Source organism: Electrophorus electricus, chromosome 2, assembly GCF_041902795.1.
Source record: "Electrophorus electricus isolate QZ-2024a chromosome 2, ASM4190279v1, whole genome shotgun sequence".
NCBI classification, from domain to species: domain Eukaryota; kingdom Metazoa; phylum Chordata; class Actinopteri; order Gymnotiformes; family Gymnotidae; genus Electrophorus; species Electrophorus electricus.
This window is the reverse complement of record NC_137498.1, coordinates 31,672,619-31,693,220: the sequence shown is the minus strand read 5'-3', so window position 1 is coordinate 31,693,220 and position 20,602 is coordinate 31,672,619. Positions and strand designations below refer to the sequence as shown.

The window sequence follows — 20,602 nt, the reverse complement described above, 5'->3', positions numbered from 1 at the left end:
TTCAGACAGACATGAAGCTCAGTATACCTGCAGTACAACCTGCCATATGAGCTCCCATTCACAGAGATCACACTTTTTTTCTTTTTCTTTTTTTTACTGAAAATGGGGAATTTTAGAATTAAAAGCCTGATGTGTGAAAAGTTGAGAGAAATTTCCTATTTACTTATTATTCAAAGTGACACTGCTGCCTTATTTGTTGATGTTTATCACACAAGATTAAATGATGAGTGTGTTATAATATTGTTGTTCCCCCTATCCACCTCACAGGTGATTCCTACAGTGAAGGGTCCTCTTCCTTTACCGACCAGTATTGCCACTTCAAGTTCCATGACTGCACCTCTCCACTTAACCCCTCACCTGGGCCATTCAGTGCTCATGCCACAGCAGTGCACTGTGAACCTTCCTGCACCTTACCACAAGCCCCCCTCCTCGGCCTACTCCCTCAGCCTGGATTCCTTTTCTTCAGCACTGGACTCCCTGGACAGCTTGTCCATTTCAGAACCTCAGCCAGGTGTGTTGGTTTCTATCTTGAGCTAGCTCTGTTAAAATAGTTGAAAATGAATTATGTTGTGAAGAAAAAATATTGAAGTAGACTTTTGTCAGGTTGCTCCTTTGCTGATATGTTATTTATAAAGGGAATGATTTACATATTTACTTGGTTGGTTTTAATTATTTTTGTAAATGACATCTACTTTTTTTCCAAAATCATCCTGGTATCAAAATGCACAGCTTTTGGCCAGCAATCTTTCATGGTAACTATTTATTTTGTCTTTTTTTAATCACCCTTCAAAAGATTCCCCATTGTTTTATCTTTGTGACACCGGAATGTAATTTGAACCTTCTTGAATTTAGATGGGCACAAGTGAAAGGAACGCGCCTTCCATATCAGCCATGGGGATGGTGTTTGGCGTGCCTGATGGCAGCAATTACACACAGGACCGTCTGCAACAAGTGGACCTAGCTAAAAACCCACTCGCTGACACCCATGAGTTTAAACAAGCCTGTTCTACATGCTACATCAAAACTGGTATGTCAGCCTCGCCATGCAAGCCAAGCCAGGTGCCTGAGCCTGAGCTTTGTGTGGAACACATGACATGTGCTGCTTTGCATGTGGAACTCCCCTGCTCACGTGAATGTGGTGTGTCTGTAGGACCTGGAGTTCTGAACTATGCCCATCATCCAGAGGAGCATAAATGTAAAAAGGACTTGTTGCTTGGAAGAATCAAACATGCAGAGCACCCTACATGGAAACTAATTCGCCCTAGGCCCACCAAAAACCAGTATGAGGGGCCTTATTATATTTGCAAAGGTAAGACAATTGGCTTTTTTTGCTGTTTAGTGCATTATAATAAATTGTATCTTTTAAAACTCAAAAGATTGCAGCATTAACTAGTGTCATAAGATGACAACAAAATGACAGAGCTTGGCATTGCAGAGCTTGGCTATAGGGTTCTGTGACTGGGACTGTATTCCATCCAATACCAAATGCTAATCACTTTGGCCTTGCTCTGACTGGATAAGAAGGAAGACTTAGTTCTTGTGTTCCCTGCTGATAGTGATGGAGCTAACTAATCGCAGGAGTCTAGTCACATGATCAGATCTGATCGTGCTTTTCCTCCTTGCGTGTTGACATGAGTCACTGTGTAGGCGGCAGTTTGACAAGATGGGTAGTTGTGTAAAATCATCAGGGCATAAGCCAACAGGTAATTAAGTACAAAAATTAGCTGGTTGTATAGTCTTTCAAGCCATACAGATTCTGGTAGGTTTCAACACTCAGCGAAGCAAAGAACTACCTACTTTGACAAGTAGAGCTGTGCATGCTCATTGGAAAAAGACTATAGCTGACGAGATTCAGATCGTTGTGGTCCACTTTGTCTACAATTGACATGGTTTTTTGAACAGAGCTTTATGAGAGTCATGGTGATGCAAAGCAGTGACAGAAAACTAGTTTGTTTTTGTTCATAATGATAAACATTTTCACTTTTATTTTAGGTACACCTTTGCTGCAAGAAATTGAACAAATTATCAAATTCCCACAATTTTCATCCTACTCAAAATGTAGTTTGATCAATCCAGACATGTTTAGTAACTGACTGTTTTCCAGTTGTGGCACCTGAGCTGGCAAATGTTTGAAGACATTTCTTCTGAAATCTTTCATGAATACATGTCCAAATATTATATTTGCTAAAAATTACGTTAAGCTACACCATATGATTATGAAGTAAACAGTTTTGTAAAATGGAATTGATAGCTTGTATTTACAGATGTATGTTCTAAGTGGCTATACACCATCATCTGCATAAACATGAAGGTTTGGATATGTACAAAACTAATAAAGATACTGGTATAATATAGATCTGCTATTACCAACAAACATATAGGCTACAGTATAAAAATGATTATGTGCAGAAAAATGTTTTGCAGCAGCCAAAGAGTGAAGACTGGCCCTGCTATAACAAACATGGCCACTTAAACCTTAGGCAAAGCACTTTGAGTGAGCAAGATCATAAAGATGTTAAGAGCCAAGAGGATATATTCTTAAACCTTGCGTGAAGGAATATGTATATACTCTGGTGGCTAATATAATGACTAACTTGGAGATTACAGAAAGTGTGTGTTTGTGTATTGTAGTGATACACAGGATGTCAAGTATCCTGTGCCAAACCATTACAGCTCCACATTGGGCCCAGCCTACTCACTTCATGCCAGCATCACCTAGGTATCTCCCTTCATCGATGTTTCACTGAGTTAAGCACATGACACCTCCAGAAGACTCAACAGTGAGGTCTGGTGTCCCAGCCCTACCCCTCTCCAAGCTCACTTTTAAACCAGCCACATACACCTCTTTAAGCATAACCCAAACTGGTCTACTTGTTGACTAAGGCCATACCCAGCCCCAGTGACACCATCAGTGCTTGCTGAGAGCCACCAGTTCCATATGGGCTTTATGCAGCACACTACTATATTTATCCAGTGCGTTGCACTATATTTATTCGCAGCCAGTTACTTCCTAACCAGTAAAATCCACATTGGCCTCCCCAGCAACTAAGAGTGTACCCAGCTGGACTGGCATCATTACTGCTTACTCTGTGCCACCAGTTCTGCGTGGATTTTACCATCTACATCACCAGGCATACCCCAACACTGCAGAATGCCTAAGCCATTCCATCTTTAAAGAGCATTTCTCCAGCTAGTCCATGCTCTCCTCATCCATAGCCACTGAGTAGCCATTTCAGCTACTTCTGATTACCTTCTTCAGAACCAAAGAATTTGGCAGACTTTGCTACAAATCCCCTAACACCTGTCTCTATCTGTGTTATATGCGGCTGCCACCCATGTTCTCTCACTTCAGCAAATCTGCATACGTTAACTTCTTCCTTTCAAAAGTTTCAAGCATTGAATGCTCAAATGGAATTGTTAACTTTTATAAAATAAACTATAAACTGTATGTTGTGAATGCAGTGGATAACCTGAGAGCTGCAATCTCCCTGATTAGAGTAACTGAATAACTATCACTCTGTTAGACATCCAAGAAAGGGACTCAAGCATGAAGAACTAGACCGCTCCTGGACCGGCCATGGTTCATGCCTACTGGCTGGAGAAGCTGACTGCTCTCAATGATCGCCTGCAGCACAAATGAACCAGCTGCTAATGGCTGGAATCCACCCTGAATGGTTAACTGAAGGCCGGACAGTCCTGATCCTGATTCTAATGGACCCCCAGAAAGGGCAGAAATTCCAATCCAACTACCAGCCAATAACCTGCCTCTGTACAACATGGAAGCTACTGTCAGGCATCATTGCAGTTAAGATAAGTAGGCACATGTCTCAACACAAGAGCAGCATCCAGAAAGGCATTGGCAAGAACACCAGAGGAGCTGAGCATCAGCTGATGGTGGATAAAACAGTCAGGAGTGACTGTAAGACCAGACAGACCAACCTGTGCATGGCCTGGATTTATTACAAGAAAGCCTATGATTCAGTGCCCCACACATGGATCCTGGAGTGCTTGAGGCTGTATGACATCAACAGGAGCCTTCATCAAGAACTCAGTGCAGCTCTGGAAGACAACCCTAGAGGCCAACATCAAGCCAATAGTAAAAGTCGCCATCAAATGTGGGATTTACCAAGGAGATGCACTGTCCCTGCTGCTGTTCTGCATAGGCCTGAACACCCAGAGAGATCACCACCAAGAGGCTACAGAACACAGGGAAAAGGAACACAAGAAGCTTGAGAAATACCAAGGACTGAAGGAAGAGCTAGTAAGGATGTGGGGGGTGAAGGCAACTGTGGTTCCTATGGAACTCGGAACACTAGGGGTTGCAACCCCCAAATTGGGAGAATGGCTCCAGCATACCAGGAAGAATATCTGAGATCCCCTAGAAGAGTGCTGTGTGTGTGTGTGTGTGTGTGTGTGTGTGTGTGTGTGTGTGTGTGTGTGTGTGTGTGTGTGTGTGTGTGTAATATATACAGACACTATATTGCCAAACGTATTCACCCATCCAAATAATTGAATTCAGGTGTTCCAATCACTTCCATGGCCATGGGTGTATAAAACCAAGCACCTAGGCATGCAGACTGCTTCTACAAACATTTGTGAAAGAATGAGTCACTCTCAGGAGCTCAGTGAATTCCAGTGTGGCACCATGATGGGATGCCACCTGTGCAACAAGTCCAGTCATGAAATTTCCTCGCTACTAAATATTCCAGTCAACTATAAGTGGCATTATAAAAAAGTGGACACGACTAGCAACAACAGCAACTCAGCCACGAAGTGGTAGGCCACATAAAATGACAGAGCAGGGTCAGCGGATGCTGAGGGGCATAGTGCACAGAGGTCGCCAACTTTCTGCATAGTCAATCGCTGCAGACCTCCAAACTTCATGTGGCCTTCAGATTAGGTCAAGAACAGTGCATAGAGAGCTTCATGGAATGGGTTTCCATGGCCAAGCAGCTACATCGAAGCCTTACATCACCAAACGCAATGAAAAGCGTCAGATGCAGTGGTTATAAAGCACTCTGCCACTGGAGTAGTGGAGACGTGTTCTCTGGAGTGAAAAATCACACTTCTCCACCTGGCAATCCGATGAATGAGTCTGGGTTTGGCGGTTGCCAGGAGAACGGTACTTGTCTGACTGCATTGTGCCAAGTGTGAAATTTGGTGGAGGGGGTATTATGGTGTGGGGTTGTTTTTCAGGAGTTGGACTCGGCCCCTTAGTTCCAGTGAATTACAGTGTATACATGCAGTTTTAAATAGGCATTTTGGAGCTAGCAGCTGCACAAGCCTCAAGGTAAACATAATCTATAGTTGGCTGCAGAACTAGCTCTCTTAAGTCAAAGGTTGTAATGGTACTGCACAAGAAACTGTTACATAAAGACACCAGTCAAGGGAATGAGTCAGCAGGCTGGTAATTTTAATTCTGCATTCTTCAGAGTTTATGATCTGCTCCAGTCCAGCAGGATGTCATTAGGCTGTATTCCTTTAGAGGGTGTATGTTTTGATGTAAGCAGAGACTGAATGGCCTATCGATTCCACTCAGTTGATTGCCGTACACAGTTTTGCATACAAGATGCCGAGTAGGAGGCTGATGGGTGTGGATGTATTAGCATATATGGGAATGCCCTATAGGAAGCTATAATTGCTTTCAGCTTTTGCCTTCACAACTTTATCAAAGGACACTACTTCACTGTAATTGTGGAGGTGAATTAAATCTTTGACTGACATCCATACACCAGCAAATATGAAAAGGCCATTTGTGATAATGCTACCATGGGGATTATGTCTGACCTATATCCTATTCCATTCCATGATCATCTCAAGTCCTCAAACAGATTGTTCTGTTGTTAAATATGTTTCAAGCCTTTTGTTTGTCTAAACATTAAAATGATATGTCGTGTAGATGTAGCCAGTGGAGAAGATTGTAAGTACCTCGGCCACTGCACGTTTGCTTATTGCCAAGAGGAGATTGATGTCTGGACCCTGGAGCGTAAAGGCTTCATCTCGAGGGACCTGCTGTGTGATCCATATGGAGCTCGAATGAAGATCAGTCTCACTGTTGCCAAGATTCTACAAGAGCACCATGGGATCTTTATGTTCCTGTGTCAGGTGAGATCATTCATGTGGTATTATTGGCATTAAGGGTCTGCAGTTTAAGAATATGAGCCTGTTTGCTGTATTGTAAAAGTAAGGCTACGCTGAAATTGAAAAGAAAGCTGATGAGTGTGTGACCTGGTCTCTAGGTGTGCTTTGATCACAAACCCCGAATAATCAGCAAAACCAATAAGGACGACCCCAGTCTTTGCTCTCATCCAGTGACAAAGCATCAGTTTGAAGGAAACAAGTGAGCATCTCTTCTCATAGATCTAGATACGAATACCAACTTTGGTGAATCAAAAATGATGAAATTGCAGGAACCATCACCTATTTGTTTTTGTTTGTTTGTTGACACCTGTAAAGCAGGGTTGTACAAATCCAATCCTGGAGATCTGCCACCCAGCAGTTTAGTTTGAACTCTATCATGCCCAGCTCTAATATTAAGGTGTTTGTCTGTGTGTGTGTGTGTGTGTCAGGTGCCTGGTGCACGTTGTGAAGGACAACACAGTGAGGTACTCGAAGATCCGGCCATACCACCAGCAGTTCCAGCTGGACCTATGCAGACATGCGGTTCGCTATGGTTGCCAGCGTGAGGACTTCTGCTTCTATGCGCACACTCTCATCGAGCTCAAAGTGTGGATGATGCAGCGAGAGCAAGGTGGGCCTGTGGCTCCTTGGTAACAGTGAAGATCTACCCCAAATCACAAGATTTAATCAGTTTGCTTTCAACACAGTAGAGCTCCTCACTTTTTTCATGCTTTAATAAATTCGTTTGTGTCGCTTTCTAGGCATAACCCATGAAAGTATTGTCCAGGAAGCAAAGAAGTATTGGAATACTGAGGCCACCTCGCAAAAGGTATTTTGTTTTATTGGATTTATGTTGGTGTGAAAATAAGTCCCAGTAATTCTACAAATGATGGTGGGAGAAATTGCACTCTTTCTCTTCACATGCATTTGTTCCAGCACATAGGAACAGGCTATAAGGAGGGAACTGGTTTCTGGGACACCACTGAAATTTCTTGTGTGTTACACTTCAGGACCTGCCATCCACCTTAAGGAGGTTTGGTCCTCCCAACCTGAAGATGCAGTTTGTGTGTGGACATTGCTGGAGGAATGGCCAAGTCAGTGAGCCTGATAAGAACAAAAAGTACTGCAGTGCTAAGGCCAGGCATCCGTGAGTTATGCTTTCTTCTCTCTGCTGATCTGGCATTGTTCAGTGGGCCACGAGAAATCGGAGTGTTAATTCTTTCCATGAAGCTATGAGTATTGCTTTCTTCCTGCAGCTGGTCTAAAGACAGACAGGTGGTCCTTGTAAGTTCAGTTGAACGGAAGAAGTGGACAACGGTTCGCCCTCTTCCAACACGAAAACCCGCCCCTTCGCAGTTTGAGGTAAATGAGCTTAATATCGTTTAGTACTGGATCCTGTGTTGTTTGTTTATTTATTTTATACACTACTGTCCTTAATCATAAGATTTATATTATATGCTGTTAATATTCAGCTCTTGATCTGCTTTGTGATCAGATTTGCATGCATGTGGCTGCTGGTAAGAAGTGCCAGTATATTGGGAACTGCACTTTCGCTCACAGCACAGAGGAGAAAGACCTGTGGACGTATATGAAAGAGAACAATAGTAAGCCAGCAAGCTTGCTGAATCTGAAAATGTCTTAATCAACTACATTAAATGATGTCTAAAACCAAGGGTTTAAATTTGTGTGTTTGTTTGTTTGTGTGTGCAGTTGCGGATATGGAGCAGCTCTATGAACTATGGCTGCAGTCTCAGAAGCCAGGCTGGAGTGAGGAGAACTCCAGCACTGCTGGGAAGGAAAATGGGAAGCAGATTCACATGCCCACAGACTATGCAGAGGAAGTGGTACAGATCGCCACACCTGACACACACCATCTTTATACATCCTGCTTCTAGCTATGCATTTTCCCAATTCCCTGATATAATCCACCACTTAGCCTTGTGGATTGAAGGAATTTTCTTTTTCACACTAATCTTTTTAAATAATTATATGTTATTCTTTAACTGTACTGTCTTTGACCAGTTTTTAAAAATTGCTCTTATTTGCATACAAAGCATCCAAGACATTTTTTTTTTTTCCTGAGCCTTCACGTCTTTATGGTGATATGTATGTTGTGCGCTTTGTTTTTGTTTGTTTCTTGCCAGGCTGGCAATCACTGCTGGCTGTGTGGGAAGAACTGCAACAGTGAGAAACAGTGGCAGCAGCACATCACTTCAGAGAAGCATAAAGAGCGTGTGTTTAACTCTGAGGATGACCAGAATTGCTGGCAGTATCGCTTCCCCACGGGAACCTTTAAAGTCTGTGAGCGGTGAGTTACCCTTGAACCATAGTGAACGGTGATGAGATGTGGTGGTGGTGGGCAGGTTGTTGTTGTTGCTTATGGGTATGTTCTACTGGGCACAGGTTCCGGAAGGGCACGTGTAAGGAGGGAGAGCTGTGTAAACTGGCCCATGGAGAGGAGGAGCTAAAGGAGTGGCAGGACCGTAGAGAATTTCTTTTGATGAAACTTGCCAAAGCCCGAAATGATCACTTGATAGCTCCAAACGATAATGATTTTGGCAAATATAGTTTTCTCCTTAAAGACATAAAATAATTTTTATTGTTATTAAACAATCTACCCAAGGTGGTGTCAGAAACTCTAAAGTGTTCGCAAGATAGTATTGAAGCAGAAGGCTTGGGTAAAGCTTCCTGCTGTCGCAGGGGAAATGCCCCCTGTCAGTGTTTCATTTTAAACAGGAACCACAGAGCTGGCCTTGTGTTCTGTGTAATCATGGCTTTGTTGCTTTTATCAGAGAAAAAAGACACACCATTGCCATTTGTTACAGTTCATTAGGTTCAAGCACAGCAGACTGATATTCAGCATTCTTTGATTATTGTTCAGGCCAAGGACACCAAAGACGTAGTACAGTATAAACATGGTAGGCACAGCAGATCACATGATGGTATGAGATGGTTGTTTTCCCTGCATATACGTTTCAGTAAAATACAGTTTTCTCTTGTTGGAATTTGGACCTCTGTAACTTTGCTTTACTTCTTGACTGTTAACTTTGTGCTGTAATCTATTCTGAAAGTAAGACCTGTTGGTATTATACAGATCAACAAAACTCTCAAAATAAAATGCACATTCCAATTAGGTATAAACTATTCAGTGGTAAATATACATTAATCGCAAAAAGTGACAGGGTGAAATAAATTAACTCAGTGGGAGGCAGGCATTGAATGAATGAGTGAATAAATAAATAAAGGATAATTGGGGTCAAGAAGGTTTTTTTTAATTTTTGAGACATCCTTAAAAGTCTTTATATATTAGAAGGGCATTGGCAACTGACTCAGTCCCGACAAAGACTATTATCAGCTGTTTGATCTTGTAACTCGCCCTCTAGTGTAATTCCAATGTAAGTCCTCTCAGAGACGCAACTTGCCTGGATATTAGAATAAACACACAAGACCTCGGTGCCATTTTAAGTTACTTAGGTTACTTGAGCGTCCATGACAAATACTCTTAAGAGGGCAGAGTTGTCTGATAAATAATTCTACTGCATTCTTAATTCTGATCATGGGTATGAAAATATGTACATGGAGGAGTGCTTATGTAGGGAGAAATGTAACTGAATTATGTACCAAAATAAAGTGTATTTTGTTGCATTGTTTGTTTGACCTTTTCTTGGGAAAACCAAAAAAAACATTTGCTTTTAAATTATAAAACACTACTTGGCCTCAAAGGTTTAAGTCAAAACCATATGGTCTATAACACTGGTAAAAAGATTTTGTTCCATGCTAAAAAAAAAAAAAGCTACTTATGCATTTTTGCACACTGAATCCAAATATGTTTTCAGAATTTCTCTATCATCCAATGTTCTGTTGTTCCAATATGTTCACATATACATGTAAGTTTCGAGCCTCTCTGTTAGAAGACTATTGCTGGACATTTAAGAGGGATGTTCCTGAGTGACCTACAGAAAAGTCCAGTGACCTACAAAAAGAATGCCATGCATCAGCTGGGGTGAATTGCACAGTGAGTATGGTTTGAAATAGGCTTCTGGAGGCAGAGCTAGAAAAAAGCCCTTCATCAATGAGAAGCAAAGAAGAGCCAGACTGAAGTTTGTGAAAGACCATAAGGATTGGACCATATAGGACTGGAGTATGGTCATCCTCTCTGATGAGTGCAATTTTCAGCTTTGTCCAACACCTGGTCATATAATGGTTAGACAGAGACCTGGAGAGGCCTACAAGCCAGAGTATCTCACACCCACTGTGAAATGTGGTGCAGGATTGGTGATGATCCGGGGGTGTTTCAGCAAGGCTGGAATCTGGTAGATTTGTCTTTGTGAAGGACACATGAATCAAGCCACTTACAAACCTGTGCTGGAAGAAAACTTGCTTCCTACTGCTCTGACAATGTTCGCCAACTCTGATGACTAGTTTTTTCAACAGGACAGTGCTCCATGTCACACAGCTAGGTCAATCAAAGTGTGCATAAAGGTCCACCAGATCAAGACTAACATGGCCAGCCCAGTCTCCAGACCTGAACTCCGTTGAAAACCTCTGTGATGTGATCAAGAGGAAGATGGATGGTCACAAGCCATCAAACAAAGCCAAGCTCCTGGAATTTCTGTGCCAGGGGTGGTGTAAAGTTATCAAACCGCAATGTGAAAGACGCATGAAAGCTGTGAATAAAATTCAGGGTTATTCCACCAAATATTCATTTCATGACTTATCCTAAGTTGAAATATTAGTACTGTGTTGTTTAGAAATTTCTATGAGCTTGTTTTCTTTGCATTATTTGTGGTCTGAAATTTCTGTAACTTTTATTATTTTGACCATTAGTCGTTTTCATTAAAAAAAAAAAAAAAACATGCTCTAAAATACAATATTTTTATCTGGAATTTGGAAGAAATTTTGCCAGGAGTTTATAGAATAAAACAAAACTGCTCAGCCTGCTCAAACACACCCATCAATTGTAAAACCAGAGAACTGATAATTTTGTAGTGGTCTCTTATTTATTTCCAGAGCTATATATGTGAACATTTTGCAATATGTCATATAAGTACACGAGGCTAGTTCCTAGAATCAGTCTATTGTTGAGACCTCTTAGTGGACCTGTATACAATGTGTGCACAATTATTAAGCAAGAGAGTATTTTGACAATATCATCGTTATGCATATTTTCCAGCTCCAAGCTGTATAAACTTGAATGCTTATTGGAATTAAGCATCAGGCAATGTGTATTTCTGTAATGAGGGAGGGTGTGGCCTAAGAAGATTAACACCCTATATCACGGTGTGCATAATTATTAGGCAGCTTCTTTTCCTCAGGCAAAGTCTTTCAGTCAGATGCAGCACTCTTAAAATTGCTAACATACTGGGGTGTGATCACAGAACCATCAAACATGTAGAGAAAAAAGATGCAAATTCACTGCCAAAGATTTGAGAAGAATGAAATGTGAAGTGACCAGGAACCCATTATCCTCTGTCATATTTCAGACCTGCAACCTATCTGGAGTGCCCAGATTTATAAGGTGTTCAGTACTCAGAAACTTGACCACTATTGAAGAAGACACATAGGGTGAAACGTCAAAACTGGGCCAAGAAATATCAGATTTTTCACGTTTTATGGACTGATGAGATGAGAGTGACACTTGACAGACCAGATGGATAGACCCATGGCTGGATCAGTAATGGGCACAGCGCTTCACTTCGACTCAGCCAGCAAAGTGGAGGAGGGGTACTACTATGGGCTGGTATTAGTAAAGATGAGCTAGTTGAACCTTTTCAAGTTGAAGATGGACTCAAAATCAAGTCCCAAACCTACTGCCAGTTTTTAGAAGACACTCTCTTCAAACAGTGGTACAGGAAAAAGTCTGCATATTTCAAGACGACCATGATTTTTATGCAGGATAATGCTCCATCACATGCTTTTTGTACTCCACTGCATGGCAAAGCCAGTAAAGACCTTAAAGATTAAAGTATGACATGGCCCCCTTCCTCACCTGACCTAAACCTTATTGAGAACTTGTGGGTCCTTCTTAAACAGATCTATGGTGAAGGAAAACAATACAGCTCTCTGAACAGTGTTTGTGAGGCTATGGTTTCTGCTGCACAAAAAATTGATCATCAACAAATTAAGAAAATTACAGACTCCATTAATGGAAGGATTATAACTGTTATTGAAAAGAAGGTTATATTGTCACTGTGGGTTGTTTATTTTTTGTTGTTTGTTTGTTTGTTTTTTGGAAATGTCAAATGTGTAGTTGTAAATTTAGTTGTTTACTATTCTCACTTTAACGGATTAAAATAAACGAGTGAGATGGGAAAATTTCCACATTTCATTTAGTTGCTTCGGCACTCTAATAGTTGTCCAATAATTATGCACACATTGATATTCTCCTAAAAAAAAAAAAGCCAAAACTTCACTTTTACTTTCTTAAATATTCAGGTTTGAGGTTTATTAACATTTTGGATTGACTGAGAACACTGTTCAATAATAACATGAATCCTCAAAAATACAACTTGCCTAATAATTGTGCACACAGAGTAGTCTCCTAAGTGATTTATTATAACAAATATTTAACAAATAAAACAAGTAAATACCAGATAAACTAAATTTCTGTGCAAGGAAACTTGTTAGCATGCAGTAAAGTTATTGCTAGACCTCAAATAAGTACTAATGGAAAAAGTGTGACAAACCTAGTACTTACTTAAAAATTGAATGACAAATAAAATACCAACTTTTTTATTTATTTATTTGTTTGTTTGTTTTTTTACCCTATGAAGTTAAATTGTTAATCAGTTAAATAACTAAACCAACAACTGATCTGGAAACCTTCATTTGTGCCCTGGACCTAACGTATTGCTAACCTAATATTAATCTAAACTATTTTGTAGAAAGTTGGTAATCATGTAACAGTTGCTATACAGAAACCCCCCCCCCAAAACATTTCATTCTGTAGGATTACATAAAAAAATTAATATTAAATAATTATAGTCTGTAGGTAATTATTGTAATAACTAGTACATATATACTATATAGAATTTGTAGGGATACATTTATCAAACTAAAATACCCACTTTTAGAATAGAAGTTATAGTAATTATGCATTTATTGTTCTTTCCATTAAATGTATAGCAAACTGAGCTGAAATTGACATTTAAAATACTAGAATAGCATTTTGCTTTACTGGAGACTACATAACATGAACATGGAGGTGTAAAGGTCTCCTGCAGTAGTTTTCAGAAATACTTCTGGTATTGCCAGTTCTTGACACTACAAAACCTTCACATGCTGCCTCTTTCTGCTCGTTTTGGCCTTCGTGTGGGCATTTCTTTCACCTTTTTTGCCTGACATTTCGAGATATGGTGACTAATAAAATAAAAGTCAGTCTCCAGAAAGATTTTGGGTTGTGATTTACCTTATCAAAACTTAATTGCGTGTATATATATATAAAAAAAAAAAATCCATGGACTCCATGGATCTACTACTGCTGTAGTAACTTGATGTGTCAAAACAACTGTCTTTCAAGAAAACTCTAACCAAATTCCAAGTATAACCAAGATCAGAATTTGAAGTGTAAGTAACAGACCCACCTCCGATCCCACCCCCGTTTCCGCAACAATGGAGTAGAGCTCGTTTTTAAATGTGTTTCCAGCGTTTGTTTTAACGGCATATTATGAACAAATGAACTGTTATTAAATGTAAGCTCATGAATACCTGCCTAGCTGTGTTGTTGGTATAGCACAGCTATAGCGTTAGGCAAGCACATCACTTTAGTCGCAAGCTACTACTAGCTGTACATTTCATTAGATAGCTAACTGTGTAATGTTTTGCTTGTTAATAATTAGATTTAACTTGTTACACAGCGGCGACAGATCCGTTTTGTTATTTTGTAGGACCACATAAAGGTTAAACTGGCCAGCTCTTGGGCAACTGCCCAAACTGTCGCTTGTTCTCTTCACGCTACAAACTTCAGCCCTCAGCCTATCAGACGCGGGAATTACGTACGTCACAGTAGGTTTGACCTAGAGAGTAACGCTCCTCCGCATATCGCTGCTGCTAGGGATTTAATTTAACCTGTCTTTAATTGAGACACACCCTGTGTGTCTTTCTCTTGCACTGAAGCAGAATAAGCAGCAACTGTAATGGTGAAAATGTTTATTCTTCAGTGTAGGAGATCACCGGGAATTCTGTTAGTGACATAAAGCAACATTGACAGCATGACTGAAATGGCACAGACTGCCCCAAAGACAGGTAGAATGAACATGATGTACTCTCATGGACTGGTATAGTCATGGAAATTTAACTGCACAAATCCCCAATTCACAGAAATACAATCACATTTTTAGAAAGGCATACATAGAAGGTATGCTAGGTCTGATGGTATTAAAGGACACAATAATTCTCCATTACAACAATGTCAGAAAATATGATTGTTTTGCCATTTTCAAACGTTCTGCTTGCTCCCTCAGCAGGCCAAAAAACCCAAATCTCGAAATGCAAAAATCTGATCAATGAATTCTATGAACATAGTCTACCTGAATGTTTTATAAAAATAAATCACTTTCTTTAACATCATTTCTCACATGTACAGATGACCAAAAGACACACTCATAAAAAGAAAAACATATAGGCTACAAGATATCTTACAGCTTTTTCACCATGACAAATGTAAAAGGTCTATAAAAATAAAATTTATATTGTTCTAATTACCTCCTCTGCTTCTATATAGATATGTGCTCAGCCACAATAACAGATACCTCTGGGATGTCACCAGCATAATCCTATACACTGATGCCCAGTCATTAGCTCTACTACAATGGCTTCTTAGCAGGACAGAACAGCAACTAAGGCTGTATGTGAAATTTTATGAGATTCTATTTTTTTAAACCACCACTACCACCACAAAACTCACCTCTGTGCTAGAAATAAAGTGCATGAAAGAAAGCAGTAAATGAACAGTAAATGAAATGTATGAACTATAACGAGTGGTTCTGGAGGAGGTGGTTCCTAGGTCAAAAAGCACTTCCAGTGTGCACCAACTGTTTTTTTTTTTTCAATGAAAAACTGAAGTGAGTCAAATTAAAGTAAACTACACAAATGCACCATAATCAGTTCTCATCAAAGAAAAACATTTCATAGGGACTTGTGACAGGTATTTATACCAGAGCCAGCTCTGATTTAAACCAATGTGCTCCTAAAATACCATATCATGAAAAACAATTTTGGCCAACCCCTGTCCTCTAAAGACTGAGGGCATAATTTAGCATATAAATAAAACCAACTACTGTGAAAATGCAGAAATTAATTACTTTCACATTATAATAGGCTTCCACTAGACCACAAAGAAAAAAAAAATATCAAACAACAGAGCAGCTAGATAAATTCATGCATACATTTTGTTCTCCAGTAGAACTCATCTTCTCAAAGGAACATTAGCTTAAGGCGGAATGTTCCATAATGCCTGGTGTACAACAGAAGCCTACAAGCCAGATCATTGTGGATCTTAACACAGTGCGGGCCTCTAGAGAGAGCCTTTAGCTGTGGCTTTCAGTACCATTAGGGGTGAGCTTGGTCTTGTGCTCAACATGAGGCCCTCGTGCAGAGTACTGGACCAGCAGAAAGGGCTCTTTAGTTTCCCCCTCACCAACGATGCTCTCCTCATCCTCTGATTGGCCGATGCGCTGCAGGCGTAGGTAGCACCAGCATCCGAAAATCAAAGCCCCCAGGGCAGCAATGGCAATAAGAATCACGATGATAGTCACCACCCCAGTGGTGGGACTGTGGTCCATTATTGACATGCTTTTTGTAAAGCAAAGTTTAGTATTAATAAAAACACAGTGAGAGATTTTGGCCGGCTTGGTCTTTTTGGTCAAACCTAGTCTTCTGAGATCCAATTTGTAAAAAAAAAAAAAAAAAAAAAAAAAGAAGAAGAAGAAAACGTCACTGAAATGAATGCACCTTCGAGCACTCCTGGAAAGCAAAAGCAAGACGTGTCGTGCATAAGTGTAAGTTTAAAGGGACACAAGAAAGCATGACAAAGGCAATATCTTTGCACCTACCCAAATTAATCGAAAAATAAAAATGCGGCTTGTTATGTAATTTCGCAACACCAACTCATTTATTAAATATTAATTTATTTATTAACTTTAATTAATTTAAAATAATGAAAAGTCACTTGACTACAAAATCACTGCTATGGCCCCACTAAATCAGTGAATGGTGCAGTTATTCTCAGGGAAGTTTTTATTTCAAATAGCATTCACAGCTGCAGCATCTTCGTCACCTAGCTGGCTAGCGATAGCTTACTGGCTCTGCAAATGCAAAACCCATGAAAAGGCGACCATTTTGAGAAAATGCAGTCTAACGTAGGCTACATAGCTAGGTTAACTATCTTTTAAGCCATTGAAGCTGCAAAATCGTAAGTAGCTATACCATGCTGTCAGGAAACAGGCACACCTGAAAAAGACTGGTTACCAACATAAAATGTTGGTCACATTATGACTTTCAAAGCGGAGGAAATGTGTCACTTAATGATTAGCTAGCGAGCTAGGTATACCAACTAAAAGAAACGGATACTTACCATTTCATTAAAAAAACGGGTAATGGGCGTTCTTGTTCTGAGGCATTTCGTTGACGTTCTGTGGCGAATCATGTTCCTGAACTCACAAGCAACTCGCAATTTTAACTCGTAACGCTTTATTTACTTTTGCAGTGTAACAAATTGCAGTGTAAACTAAATAACAATATTGAAAACGTCAACAACAAATGCATTTTCCAATGTAATGTAAAGGGAAAACTGAGCCTTATTTTACCCAAAAGGAAATGAGATCACGACTGCAAAAATAAGCCTAGCCAATCAAATACAAAAGAACGTTGGTCGCATAGAAACGGGCAGTATGCGTGCGTGCGTCTCTCTCTCTCTCTCTCTCTCTCTCTCTCTCTCTCTCTCTATATATATATATATAGTTGCATAAAATTAACAATTGCAACAATATTTCTCATTTTAAATTAATTCTTAACGATATGTATATCGTTATAGATTCCAGGTGTGAGCACCTGTAATATGTCTATCTATCTATCTATCTATCTATCTATCTATCTATGGGTGTGTGTGTACACACACACACACACACGATCAGGCTTATAAAACATACGGGAACTTCTTGACATTCTTCCAACATCTGACATGCTCTAATCTGCTTGCAGTAATCTATGCAGTAGGACGGAACACTACAGGACTACTTGTGGTAAATCATGTGACTGAACGCGGAACTTGAGTAAATGCTGTAAAAAGACGCACGAAATGTTTATTTAACCAATTGTTTTAGTACTTACAGCGTTTCAACAAGGCGACTGCAAAAACTGTAAGTATACATAAATGTGATCTTTAAGTTTACTAGTAAAATGTTTTTAAATCAGCGGGTTTATCGAATTGCGTTGTTTTGGTTTTAGTTTTATCGAGAGTGAAAATATGGCGACGTGATGTGCGAGGTATTAGCTGATATGCTACAAAAAAGTAATGAGATTTGGACGAATATACTTAAATTAGACCTCCATTTATGTTCGCACATGGTCAGCATTTAATAAGCGTATCTGAACAGCGTTGTAATTCACAGTCCGTAACGATGTAGTTTCAGAGTTTCACCAATGGCAAGCGCACCTCCACTGGAGATATCAGGTGCGGCGGGATACGCTGCACCACCTTCATATGAAGAATCAATGACAGGACCTCAATACCCACAGTGTGGTCCTGTGCCGCCGCCTCCTGTCTATACTAAAGCACCACAGGCTCCATATCTAACTCAAGATTACACGCAGATGTATCCAGCCCCGGCGTCGTGTACACCCGTGACCAACCCAGTGGGTAAGGAGAAGCCCGATTTTCGGCGTGTAGAACAGATGTTCATGAAATCTGTTTTAATGAAACTACTAGCACTGCCATATTTAAAAACTACTATTGTATAGTATGTTTCTCACAAGTTACACTAAAGTACAGCATGTGATATATACATAATGTCAACAATAATAATTTGTAGTAGTAATACTAGTGTCATAATTATGTTTCTGATTAACCTATAACTTATGACTGCACCATTTAAAATTCTATATCTTTTAGTATCAGTGCAGACTGTATACGTGCAGCCTGGCGTGGTGTTTGGGGATGTTCCAGTGCAGGCATTTTGCCCCATTTGTGTGCAGTCTGTGCTAACTCGCTTGGATTACAGTTCAGGCACAATGGCCTGGCTTATATGTGCAGGACTGTGCATTTTTGGGTAAGATGCATTTGTATATAACTGATTGATTAAAAAACAAGCTAATAAAGGCTGTTGCTCACTGTTGTTAGAAAACTAATCATGGAGGTAACACCTTTTGTGGTCTTTTGTGTCTTTCCTGACAGCTGTATCTATGGGTGTTGCCTGATACCCTTCTGTGTTGACAGCCTGAAGGACGTGAGACACCACTGTCCCAATTGCAGCAGCCTTATTGGAGTCTACAAGCGACTGTGATGTTGCCATGTGGGTCACAACAGAAGCAAAAAGCCACTGTATTCTCAACATTCCTTGTATTATGCCAAACAAAATATAAAAACAAGTCAGAAAACATATTTATTAGATGCACCATATTTGTATATTTTCTGCTTTCTTTTGTCATGAGACCAAATGACAAAACTAGTTTCAAACAATAAAATAAAAGCTGACTTTCATAGACCTAAGGGCTTCTCAGCAGGTTTCCCTATCGCAGTACCTTAGCACCCATCTAGATTCTGTTAATAGCAAACCCCACAATTAAACTGAAAATTGTCTGAAACTTGTGTCAAGCCTAATCCTAAACCAAATCTTTTCTGAGCTTCTCTGAGTAGAGACAGCAATACAGTGTGCTTGTGCAACATCTAGACACCAACACCTTTGAGGGATGCATGCCATCAAACCTTTAAAGTGCCTTATCACCTTCAGTTTCTCTTCCACTGTAAAAGTGACTAATTATTAGTCTTGCAGCATTTTGTAAAAACTTTTTTTTTTGTCTCATATGTATCTATTAGAAGTATGTTTGTTTAGTCATGTATGTTTACTCAATAACAAAACTATGTTCACAATTTTTGTAGTTTAAATCTCTAAAATCTTTTTCAACCAAACGATGCAAGATTAATAAAGTATTACAAATCAATTTGTGTAGTACTGCTGTTCCTGCTTTCTAAACACAGAAAACGAAACAGGTAATTGTAGTGCAAATACATAAGTTGTGTCCAATTCTGTCAAATATTAGTTTTATTATGGTAAAGTTTGTTGGAGGTCTTCCACCTCGTATTTCCACATTCGCCTGTGAATCACTGCGTTGTCTGAAAGGTCTGCTATCTTCACGGCACGGAGCACTGGCTCTGGACTGTGTGACTGGATCACCCCCATTACCATCACGTATTTACCTGCAGGTGAAACTTAATAACCTCAGACACCTCTAGTGAAGGACAGAAATGCAGCAAGATAGTAGCCGTTACTGAAGATACTTTACCATCTGCTAGATGTGGGGTGCAATACAAAAGAGGAATGACAATAGAATAAGAAAAGAATTAAAGTACATTGTTAAAGAATACTACAGGATGACAGCACATTCCCAGATGCTGCAATTGGACAGTCACCCTTATCATTGATAATGAATGTGTCAACATGAATCAAGGCAATTTCAGTGACCATGAAGGGACATGGGATATTACATAGCTATCTCAGGATTATGCCATGCAGTTTATTTTGTACAACTGTGCAAGAGCACCAAAGGTGGTTATATAGATACACTAATCATTTAAGGTTGAGAATCCCTTGGGAAATACCTTTCGTAGACATAGGTATATTTATACTCTCATCTGTTCACAAATGCATGTAATCCACAGTCACAGATCAAGCCCACACACCAGTAATTTGATGCCATGCCAATTTTCCCAGATAACCACACTTCACCCAAAGAAGATGCTACAATTACAGGAACAGTCTTAATGCTTATAAAATTGTGACAGAAGGGAATTTGACAACAGCTATTTAAATCGGCACGGCCTTAACTAGTGTGAGCAATGAGCAAGAACAGCCGTCATGACTTCTTTCTACCCTGATCTGCCACTTTAAGTCTTAAGACTTTAAAGCTGCTAAGGTTCTCCCCAATTAGCACCTTTAATATATATAGGGTGATCTCAGGGTTTCCTAAATTCAAATGGAATTTTACCAGGTTTCACAAAAAACAATTTTTAACAAATAACCGAAGTGCCAAGAGGGAGCTATCCAGAGCCTATTGTAATTGTAAAGCCAAACTGAAATACGAGGTAATATTCCGTAGGTCTACTAACCAAGGCTTAAGCAGGGTTTTCCTTTTGGGATGTTGTTAATACCGCTAACAAGAAAATTCCCGGTCTCATCCAATAGCAATACAGTGTTCTGATCAAATTGTACCTCCACCACCGTCCCTTGCATCCAAACAATCGAAACTACTAGTGGGGTCGATTTGC

The 20,602-nt window shown here is 39.9% G+C and overlaps 3 protein-coding genes across 8 annotated transcripts in view; 2 read left to right on the top strand and 1 right to left on the bottom strand.

Moving 5' to 3' along the window:
* The window catches only part of zc3h7a (zinc finger CCCH-type containing 7A), a 29,835-nt gene extending 20,065 nt beyond the window's left edge, over positions 1–9,770 (top strand). For all 5 annotated transcript variants that reach the window (XM_027019919.3, XM_081699035.1, XM_081699049.1 and 2 more), the window contains 14 exons: positions 268–511; positions 730–752; positions 853–1,027; positions 1,151–1,309; positions 5,900–6,105; positions 6,240–6,340; positions 6,570–6,751; positions 6,882–6,949; positions 7,131–7,267; positions 7,377–7,482; positions 7,616–7,724; positions 7,831–7,964; positions 8,265–8,428; positions 8,524–9,770. In XM_027019919.3, coding sequence (XP_026875720.2) covers positions 268–511; positions 730–752; positions 853–1,027; positions 1,151–1,309; positions 5,900–6,105; positions 6,240–6,340; positions 6,570–6,751; positions 6,882–6,949; positions 7,131–7,267; positions 7,377–7,482; positions 7,616–7,724; positions 7,831–7,964; positions 8,265–8,428; positions 8,524–8,713 — 1,998 coding nt within the window. In that variant the 3' untranslated portion in view covers positions 8,714–9,770. The remainder of the gene's footprint in view (positions 1–267; positions 512–729; positions 753–852; positions 1,028–1,150; positions 1,310–5,899; positions 6,106–6,239; positions 6,341–6,569; positions 6,752–6,881; positions 6,950–7,130; positions 7,268–7,376; positions 7,483–7,615; positions 7,725–7,830; positions 7,965–8,264; positions 8,429–8,523) is intronic.
* Positions 9,771–14,251: 4,481 nt separating this feature from the next.
* Positions 14,252–17,004, bottom strand: snn (stannin). 2 transcript variants are annotated; one of them, XM_027003368.3, is made up of 2 exons: positions 16,694–17,004; positions 14,252–16,083 (listed from the first exon to the last, which is right to left on the bottom strand). In XM_027003368.3, exons 1-2 carry the CDS (start codon positions 16,699–16,701, stop codon positions 15,648–15,650), a joined length of 444 nt encoding a protein of 147 aa, XP_026859169.2. In that variant the 5' UTR covers positions 16,702–17,004; the 3' UTR covers positions 14,252–15,647. The 2 variants fall into 2 exon arrangements, with proteins under 2 accessions (XP_026859169.2, XP_026860000.1); XM_027004199.3 differs by having other exon boundaries at positions 14,252–15,996.
* Positions 17,005–17,226: 222 nt separating this feature from the next.
* litaf (lipopolysaccharide-induced TNF factor) lies at positions 17,227–19,278 on the top strand. Its single transcript, XM_027027869.3, has 5 exons — positions 17,227–17,360; positions 17,442–17,477; positions 17,745–17,977; positions 18,230–18,386; positions 18,512–19,278. Exons 3-5 carry the CDS (start codon positions 17,761–17,763, stop codon positions 18,618–18,620), a joined length of 483 nt encoding a protein of 160 aa, XP_026883670.2. The 5' UTR covers positions 17,227–17,360; positions 17,442–17,477; positions 17,745–17,760; the 3' UTR covers positions 18,621–19,278.
* Positions 19,279–20,602: the final 1,324 nt, after the last annotated feature.

Coding starts and splice junctions, on each gene's coding strand:
- litaf (XM_027027869.3), top strand. CDS start 17,761: ATGGCAAGCGCACCTCCACTGGAGATATCAGGTGCGGCGGGATACGCT. Junction 17,978..18,229: donor ACCCGTGACCAACCCAGTGG/GTAAGGAGAAGC, acceptor TATATCTTTTAG/TATCAGTGCAGACTGTATAC. Junction 18,387..18,511: donor GCAGGACTGTGCATTTTTGG/GTAAGATGCATT, acceptor CTTTCCTGACAG/CTGTATCTATGGGTGTTGCC.